This window comes from Montipora foliosa, chromosome 9 (assembly GCF_036669935.1).
Source record: "Montipora foliosa isolate CH-2021 chromosome 9, ASM3666993v2, whole genome shotgun sequence".
Classification (NCBI taxonomy): Eukaryota; Metazoa; Cnidaria; class Anthozoa; order Scleractinia; family Acroporidae; genus Montipora; species Montipora foliosa.
The window spans coordinates 44,077,205-44,087,204 of NC_090877.1; the positions used below are offsets into that span (position 1 = coordinate 44,077,205).

Genomic DNA, 10,000 nt, shown 5'->3' on the forward strand with positions numbered 1-10,000 from the left:
TGGTCAGACGTGGGTCGCGCTACTACGATCAAACATCACTTGGTTTTTCTTCAGATTTCGAAAGTTCTTGGGCTGAATGCTCGCCTTATGGGACTTTTTATGCAATCATTTTAAGAGAAAAACTGTTTATTTTGACGGCATTTTTTTTAACGGTCCACCACAGGTCTAATGGGCTATCTCATGTTGTACCCAATTCAAATCTCCCGGGATTCAGATTCTTTGTGTATTATATTTGCATGATAATGCAGCATTCATATTTAACTGATATGGAAATACCTGGAACAAAACGTTTTATTCTTAATTCCCAAAAGTTTTGAATTGGGTACAACATTTAGTTAGCCGATTTGGTCAATTACTTGGTGTGGTTTTGACAGATAAGCCCTCAGAGAGCGGGATCGAGGAAAAGTTACGTCACGTACACACTAGCTTAAAATAAGTGTGTGAATGCGGCTTAATTAATGCAGAACTCGAATATGAATCTAAATGCCAAAAACTCTCGTGCTGCATACTAATTAAGCTGCCTGTTGAGCATTCATCACAAGTACTTTTGAAATGTGAAGACAAACGAGAACTGATTCTTTTTCATCGTACTAGCACCTGAAAGATAGAGAGCTGTTACTCGAGTTTCACGTACTAGGCAACCATCATACTAAAATTGCCGAGCTGCGGGGAACACTCAATTGAAAGGGTAAAATTCAAATTAATTACTGTTGGAACGGCGCTTTTTGTGACTGGTATGGGATAACTGATTTCTTGGCAACATTCATAGGTGGTTAAAATGCAGAGCGCGAAGGATTTCCTATGCAGATAAGCATTTGCCCTCTTTAGTTAATAATGCGCCCGTTAACATTGCATCGTGTGTTGTGTCCTTTAATTCCCAGATAGGATGTCACTCGTGGGATTGAGTGGGAACTGTGATTCACTCATGCGCTTAAGTGCAAGGCAACTATTTATTTACTTACCGCGAACTAAACGAAGCTCTGCTACGGTGCTCTTGAAAGGAAAGCTGTGAACCTAGGGTACAGAAAGGAAACAGCCCAAAATTAATTCGTGATCATACCCCAGTTCCGACCAAGGCTCATGCATAGAATCGCAGCGCTGGTCAGTTAAGTTCTACAATGCTGGTGATTAAACCAGTATATCCAGTTCTTTAATTACTTAAAAGGTAAAAATCATGTGCTCATGGTAACTTATATTATTATGCTTCCAAATACATTGACTAGGGAAATGAAAATAATTTTACAAACCATCATTTACCTCCATAAAAATATCGTTATCATACGTATAATTTAACGCAGTGAGATTAGCAACGAAGGAGGTCTGGTTCTGAAATAAAAAAAAAGAAATTTATGAACGTCAGACAAATAAAAATTCTTGCGGGTTTTGCACAAAGTTTTGTCGCACGATAAATGGTATCTTTGAGTTATTGGTTTTTGAAGCGTTTTATAGCGAATTCAAGCAATAATAAGCCAAGAGCGAGCCAGGCCTATGATATCAATGATCTAAATTTACATGCATGCTTGCCCTTTTATATGATCGTCCTTATTCAAAGCGAAACCTTTTTTTTTGCTCAAAAACGAATGAGGTCATGTGACTAGGACTGCTGCTTTTTCGTTGCTGATGTTAAGCTATGAGTCGGATCTCTTTGAAATGATATCTTGAATGGTTTGCGAAACGTTCTTAATACTTATCTACTTACTTTTGGTAGTATATAACAGTCCAACGGGTCATCAGGATCCTTTTTTAGTCGAAAGACAATATTTTTCCAAATACCTATACGATCTAAAAAAGTTACACAGAATTGTTAAATAAATATTTTAATGATCCTTTTGAATGAGATTTCGGTGCCGTTGCACGCACACGCCTCGTCCGCACGAACAAATGCGCGACGCAACAATGTTGCAGTGTTTTTGCCCCTCCGAGTCCAACAAAGTTGTGTCGTGCTAGCCAATCACGAATCACTGTCTTACTTTTTCAAGCCCGGGCTCTTAGTATCATTTTCAACAAAGATGGCGAACGTGGACCAAAAGGCAGTCGTGATTGTTGATAAACAGCCTTTTAACTGGACTAAGCGGTTCACCATTCACCACCCATTTTGTTGCCCTGTTTGGAGATGCCTGGTTCAACAGCGTTTAAAAATTCCTCAAATTGATCCGGGATAATTCTCACTGATCACCTCCCGTAAACGTGGATGTATCTTGCAGTGAACATACCATTTTCTACACGTTTTCATTCTTTGGTTTTCTCTTGTTTAAATCGTTCATTTCTTTCCTACAACAGCTCAAGTACCGTAAACGCTACGAGCGGTTTTCGTTTCAGTTATATAGCGCCAACTTGAACTTGAATCAATTTTGTCAAGCAATGTTGGATAGTGTTTTGCCACTACCTCAACATTTACATCCAACAATGTTGCATGTTGGTATCCAACTTTGTTACATACTTTGGCCAGGGCTTTATGTTAGAGTACTTTCAAAAAATATATTTACTTGTGTGTTTTGGAATGCGGAGGATTTTTTTTGATATCCATCTTGTTATGCACCAGAAATAGCGACTCACATAAAACCAGTATTACTCAGCAAGTTTGTTAGAGCCCTGTCCCCACTGGCAAAAAAAAGAAATTTGTTATGCGACAAATGAAGACTCAGGCTTGTCTTCTTTTCAGCAAATCTAATTGCCCGAAGCCTGCTTATTTCTCTTGCAAGCATCAAGTTTCAATCTAGTTTGCATATCGTTTAATTTGTAAAGATAAATCACGTACCTTTCATGGGTGGCCACGTTGCCTTGAAAAACCAGTCATCGGAGTTTTCATATTGGAAAATGGTTGCATTAATATGTGATACATTCGGACGCCATTCTATGACTGACTGGTTTGCCTTAGGACACACTGAAAGCAACCACAAATATGCCTCAAAACAGTTATTATTTCAACTTGAAGAAGGCTGAGTTCTTAGTTCCACACCTCCAAAACTTCGAACTATACAAGTTCAAGGCTTTGACCTTTTGTCATCGGACCAGCACCTTAGTTTCACAGGAATTGCAATGTTTTGATAGTGTGTAATGAGGACTTCCAATGAAAAGGTGGGATATGGATGCAATTGTGCTGCAGGGGGAACTTTGAAACAGATCATTTTTACAGCTAACATGATGGCGAAAAGACTTTAAAAATACATCAGTTAAGGGAAGTAGCCCCACCCCTCCTTCCGATATTTCAGTCACCGACGCGATGTATTTAATATTCAGAGCTTAATTTGAAGTTCTGTCAGTGGTCTGAAATGAAAGAATTTCGCAAACTTACCAGGGGCCGGTTGAATTGTGTTAATTTGGCGACGATTCCTGGCTTTTACATTCCAGATGCGATGAACTGCCAGATTAAATGAAATAATAACAATCACTTTGAGTCCAAAGGAGTCTGAAATGATCTCAAATCTTCTTGTTCTTCTTCCACCTTTTCTTTTCTATGAAAAATCCTTAATTTTTCAAATGGGGGATCTTAAAATATGTACAGGTATCAAATGAAAATAGAAGTCAAGATTGCAACCTTAACTAATCAAACAGAAACTTATACTAATGCTTCTTTGAAACTTAATTGTTAGACTTGGTTTTCTCACAATGTCTTCTGATAATGAGTTCCTATCCCTTATAGTTCGTGGGAAATAAGAGAACATATGAAATAGCAGATCAACTCACAGATCAACTCAAAAGATGAGTTAATTCGAAGGCAAAAACCGCAAGACGGCAAGGAAAAACCTCCTCGGAGCTGAGAAGGAAACCAACAAGGTCAACCCAAATGCGTCGTCTAATCCGAGAATCGATTCCAATTGAGACAAACTGGTTAAAGCCGATTCTCTCGACTCTGCTTTAGTCATAATTATATTAGAGAATTTTCTTAGTTTATGATGCCGATCATCACTAATGATTACAGAAGCTGCATAGTTGTTCAAGATGAAGGATGAATTTTAACATTTCGAAAATAGTGTAATGACAGACCACAACCACAGTGACTTCCTTTTATCCTCAGCTTGAAACGCGTGGTCCCATGGTTTGCTCTCCACTTCAACCGTATTGGCGTCTGCCCGAAACTTATTTCCCTTTCGTAAACAGACGATGCCGATTTTAGACGGTCGATACCATTCTTAGTAACCAAGCCTTTTAATTCGTTAGCTTTCAATAAAGTGTTGAAGCGCGTTCGACATCGTTCCATCAACGTTTTCTAATTTTTTAAGGTTTTCTTTTTTTAGTTTTTTTTTTTTTAATTCTAAGTGAAATACGCTGCTAATCTAGTTCTAGATTAAGTATTTTTTGTCCCTCATTTGCAAACGACAAACTTAACAGTGAAATGACATCGCTTGTTTACGAAAGGGAAAATCGGCGTGATCCAGAGGCAAGGCATGCAGCCAAACTAGAGTTTTGTTTTCCCGCGACGAATAATGTTCCGGTCTAAGTGGATCACTTGGGACTGATTACTGTTGACTTTATTTCTTGGTTTTGGGAATCAAACCTGTTTATGCCAATTTTGACGTCATGCTTGATTAAAAGTTCTCTAGTAGAAAGGCCCCGTGCTCATGTATCCGGATATTTTCGAGAACGGAGAGCGTTTTCAAAAACCTTCGTTTTCGGCGACCGAAAACGCTGTATTCGAGTGGACGAGAGGCCAACTGGACGAAAAAAAAAGTCTACTTTTAAAAATATCCGGATATTTGTGGACGGGTTCAAAACGTTTGTGAATTACTCAGTTTTTACTCAAGATAACAAACCTCTCCTTGTTCGATACCAGTAATTGTTAAATACCAATTCTCCATTGTAAAGGCGCAAAATAGTTTCGCTCTGGGGGTAAAAGGAATTTGTTGAAAATTTATTCAAAACACCGGTTTCGAAATACGTACCTTTTGTTTTAAAGAGGCATTTACGATGGCAAGAAATGTACACATCATTATATATCTGCAAAATAAAACCAGAGCATTGCATTTTTTCTTTTAGGTTGTTTGGAGGATTCAATGATTTTGCATTTTGCACATCTCATTGCAAATTGGCAACGCATTTCTCTGAATTAATAATTTGTGATATATGTGCTTTTAGTTCACCTTTGCATTTAGCAAATTATTCACTGATACTGTGGTAAATAAATGTTATATTGCATGCCATGCAGGATTAATGTAACAAACGGACGGAAAAGTTAGTTTTCTTTCTGATCACTTCTTATGTTAAATTAAGAAAAGGTAGTATTGATTAAGAATTATGTCTAACTAAATAACTTGAAAAGTTAACTTTTATTTCATAAATTCCATTAAAATAGTTCTTGTGAGTGAATGCTTTTGATCAATATCTGCGTAAATTACAACTTCCTCTCTGAGTTACTTATGACCAAATAATTAAAAATAATTATGACATTTCCAGCTCATGCTAGATGACCGAACTGTAGAAAATCTCGGCTTCTTTCGGACTGTTGTACTCATTGGAAGTCTCAGTTGCTTAGGTGTAAGGTAAAAAAGGAATTTAACAGGAAACAAATTTTATTTTGCTCCAGTATAAATGGTCATAAAAATGCTTGTAAGCCTCGTTGAACAAGGGAAAAACAATTAAGGATGTGTAAAGAAAAACGCAACAAAAGAGGAATTAGAACTGAACGACTTTAGGCTCCCTAGGATACCCTTCAAATAAACATCAGGAAACCTTAGTTTCTTCGACTAATGTACTGGGCGACTCTAGTTTGCTTCTGTGTGCTTGAATGCTCGTTTGTGTTTTTTTTAAGCCACCTAAGGAAATACCTAAAAAATTGGCATAAATTAAAATTCTAAATTTCTCCATGGAATTTCATGCTTGTAAGCCTCATTGATCATGTATATATACCAGTGCAAATAAATAGAAAACTGGACGCCTTTAGTCATGAAGTTTGCCGAATATGGCCTTGAAATGAAAATCAGGATCGGATAAATTATCTTGGTTTTGAATTAACTCATTATACGCAGTTTCGCACTTGCATTTTTTGTGGACGTGGGCCAAACGAATTCCTAAAGAAGAATGCAAAGTTAGGGTTAGAACGTTGTTTGCATTCACTGACTTAACAGCTGACTTAAGACTGAATAATGTGGAGTACTTTTACTTAAAAAAATCTAGCGTAAGCCTCAAGGCCCCGTTTTCTAACTTTCATCGTTCAATGATTATGGTAGCTTGAAAACTAAAGCCTGTTGCCCAGGTTAAAAGCAGCCCGCACTGACTGAATTGTTAACTAAGTCTTTTGAAGTGTAGTTCAGTGGAATGGCTTGGTCAGTAGATGTTTGGCACGAGCTCCCCACAAACATCAAAAAACAATTTTCCAGCCGTTCTTTCCGAGATCGCGACTGGTAAAAAGACACTCGACTCGAATTTTTTTCGACGAAGGCAATCATCGACTTCTATGAATAGGTCCTCAGAGGTAATCGAAATAGAGTTCATTGTCAACAGTCTTTGAATTCTTTCGGTGAACTTCGTTCCCTATATCATTATAACAATCATGTTTTTTCTCTTTCCAGTAGCACAGTGTCATGCCTTTATTGCTTTTGGAGATGGTTATCCCTATCGAAACTTTCAAGAATGCAGATTTTGATTTAAACTGGGCGAAAAAATGGATTGCGTGCATCCGGTCAAGCGTGGTAAAATTTTCTCTTTCTTGAGGGCCTTACTCTTCCTTTGACCGACTGGGTATATTTTTTCCTGGTTATCCAATAATTTAATGATTAGGGCCCATATTGGGTTGAAATGACAAGAATTGGGCTTTTCAAGATCAGTTACATGTCCTCTAAAAATCAGAGACTTAGAAACTGCGGGTCGTTTCGCGTTATGTCACCGCCGCCATGAAACAAAACGGATCTCTCGTTAGTTCCTTTTGTTCGACCACATTACATCATTGCTATCTGTGTATACTCTCTAGAAATTTTGGTGGCAATCCATCGATATACAGGTTACTTTTAAGAAAGAGTAACCAACCTATCTATACGAAAAGAAATTAAGTACTCGTGTTACTTATTTTACTAGTCAAAATTTGCTGTGTAAGGCTAAAAGAGAGACAATCATTCTTTGACCATACTCGTATATATTTGATTAAGGATAAAAGTGGAAAACAGTCATTAACTTTGGCAAAAAAGGTCGGCCGTGTGCAATAACTAAAATGATAACTGACTTAAAATTGACCAACGAAAGCTGGCGTTGAAAGCTATAAAAGGATTTTGGTCATCGAAGTATATGACAGAAGCCAACCAAACCTCGATTCCGGCTAGTTTCCTAGGTATTGAAATTTAGAAATTAAGGCTTTAGCTGCTATTGGCTAGTTCTAGGAAGAGAGGTGCTTTGAAGATATTGCTGGGGCATTAATACCTCAGTAGGGCTTTTTTAAAAGACAAACAAAGACAAGCAAGACACGACAAGAAAAAATATGGCGTCATTTGTTTGCCTCAGGGGCCTTTTTGTTCAGAGATATCAGTACTAAATTTATGGAAATCTTAGAAAGAAAATTACGTATTACAATCTCCTCAAAATGGAAAATTGAATTGGTCCAATCTAAAACACTTAGTTAAGGTTATTTTTCTAATGTGAAAATCGCTGTGTGCATTCAAATAAGTGTTCACATGCATTGAAACAGAGCTTGTATCATTATAAATCAGTAAGTGGAGCTAGTTGATCATAAATAAAAGAAATGGATTTCTAACATTCTGATACAGCAAGGAAACACGGTCTTCTTTAGACCACTGAATTTTGCGGACGGACTATTTTTCTAATGAACCCGCGTGCCAAAGTAGACCGTCAACTGCCATCTGAAAGATCAAATATGTTCACCAAGAAAACAAGGACTTAATTCATATACCTAGTATGATCTAATCCTACAATTTTTCATATATTTTTAAACCGGAAAAAAATAATTTTTCAAGCGCAAACAAAGGAAATTCATGAAAATTAAACTAATCTCGTAAAGAATAATTGTTGAAATATAATCACCAAGTCGAGCTATCAAACCAATATTGCAAGAGTGTGAGTAAACACGTTATATGAGCAGTATCCTTTTACATTTGTCTGGGCGTGATTCGTAAAGCTATGCATTCGTTTCAAAGCCATTTTTAACCTTTCTGAGGTCTCTGGCTCTAATCTATCGACGAAAGCTTTTGGTTGTACGAACGCTTGTCAATTCGTGGCCCTGAAATCCGATTTTTGCTGCCAAGTGACATACATATCATATAAAATTTTCAGTAAGGACCATTCTGCGGGAAACTTACCTGTGATTTCCGTTGCAAGACCTCTCCTCGAGCCAGTCTACTACATTCGCGAAGACAGAGGGCATGTTGTGATGAAGGCTTGTCTGCCGTTGCGTCAATCCAAACCACAAAGATCATAACACAACATAATGGCCCCAAAACAGTCTTCTTCTTCACTTTTGCAGGCATTTTTCACTCAAATGGTACGCGCACGAAAAGCGTGCCTTGTCATTTATCAACGTTCTGTTATTTGACGCTGTTGTGAGCGATTCGCAGAAATATCAACAAAGGGCAGCCGACTACGTCGTTTTGAGTTTTAAAATGTGCAAATTAGAACTGATTTCTGTTTAGTGAACCGAATGAACATTCATAATAAGCATTGTTAATGCTCATTGATGAATGTATTTCCACCTACATATGTATCGGATAGTTGAAGTAAATTGGGACTTTAATCTTCCGGTAGGTCGGGAAGAGGTATGCCGATTGTCCCTCTCATTGGGGTGCAAATCCGGATGTTCCTATCATTTGGGGTGTTAGGGTTAAAAATCCCATAATTATGTTTGGGCTTAAAAAGTTTTTATTTTCCTTTCCACATTAGAGGCTGTCCACGAGATGACGAATTATCGCTTTTCTTTTACAAGACATCAAAAGTCTACATCTTTACAGGAAAAAATGTAGAATAGTGTAGATTGGTTAATTACATATCATTGCCCCGATTTAATACAGCTGTTACTTTGCTCGTATTTTTTTCTGTTTCTTTTTTGGAGGACGGTATGTTTTAGCGGTAAAAAGGCCCTAGCTACCCCGTATTAGTCACTTTCATATAGGAGAGTCCTCCAGTTTACTTGAGGACCCCTCCGGCCCGTTTGATGTCTGCAACCTCTTCAAAGCGAGTCTAAGTGCGAAGTTCTTGTGATGGTAATTAGTTCTACTTTACATATGAATGAAAACTAATCTTCATAAGAAAAACTCCGCACTTAGACTCGCTTTAAAGAGGAGGCAGACATGAACTCGGAAATGGCCCATTCAGTTTCAAACAGGAGCGCATGAGTAGGAGCTTGCCTCTCCCATACAAGCCCTATGAGTCAGCCTTTGCTCGTATCTTTCTATTTTTAGAACGCTACGAGTTCTTCGGCTCTGCACACACTGCTTAGAATGGCCTATCAGAATACAGTTATTGTGGAACAAAGACAAAAATAGCAAAAACAATGCATGCAAATTGTGCAAATTGATGTAAATTGTTGTAAATGTGAGTCTCCTGCTGAAGGATTAGTTCTAAAAATAGAAAGATATGGGCAAAGATTGACTCAAGGATATAATGCATTGGGAGGCTCCTATTCATGGGCTCCTGGTTTCAAATGCTCCTTTTTCCTTTTCGCTAGGCAACCGCTTGCATTCCATGTTTTCAGTCCACCAAAGATGGCGAAAATTCCAACATAAGTCTTTTTAGATGATTTATTTGTTCATTTTAATGTTTTTTTTAACAGTATTTCCAAGCCTTGACTGAATCCTCCGGATTCAATTCTTCCTTTTCTCTGGGGATGCACAGCAAATGAAAGTACGCTGGACCATTCCGATCCTGTCCTTTTTGTTTTTTCAATTTCCTAAACTGTAGCTGACTACAGTTACTCTTGCAGTTCTCGGAATTTTCAAGATGATCTAAGTCTTAAATGAAAGATATTATGCATCAACTGGGAGCTCGGAAAAATTCCGAGCCCCCGATGAAATTTGAGACCACAACCCTCCGTGATTTAGAACGGATGCTCTAACCACTGAGC

At 37.8% G+C, this 10,000-nt stretch overlaps 1 protein-coding gene across 1 annotated transcript in view; it reads right to left on the reverse strand.

Annotated features, from left to right (window-relative positions):
* Positions 1-8,554, reverse strand: part of LOC137970866 (uncharacterized) — a 13,539-nt gene extending 4,985 nt beyond the window's left edge. Inside the window, exons 1-7 of the mRNA XM_068817487.1 lie at positions 8,244-8,554; positions 4,884-4,938; positions 3,296-3,361; positions 2,759-2,884; positions 1,700-1,782; positions 1,258-1,326; positions 963-1,014 (exon numbers count right to left, since the gene is read on the reverse strand). Of these exons, the coding sequence (XP_068673588.1) occupies positions 963-1,014; positions 1,258-1,326; positions 1,700-1,782; positions 2,759-2,884; positions 3,296-3,361; positions 4,884-4,938; positions 8,244-8,411 (619 nt within the window). The 5' untranslated portion in view covers positions 8,412-8,554. The remainder of the gene's footprint in view (positions 1-962; positions 1,015-1,257; positions 1,327-1,699; positions 1,783-2,758; positions 2,885-3,295; positions 3,362-4,883; positions 4,939-8,243) is intronic.
* Positions 8,555-10,000: the final 1,446 nt, after the last annotated feature.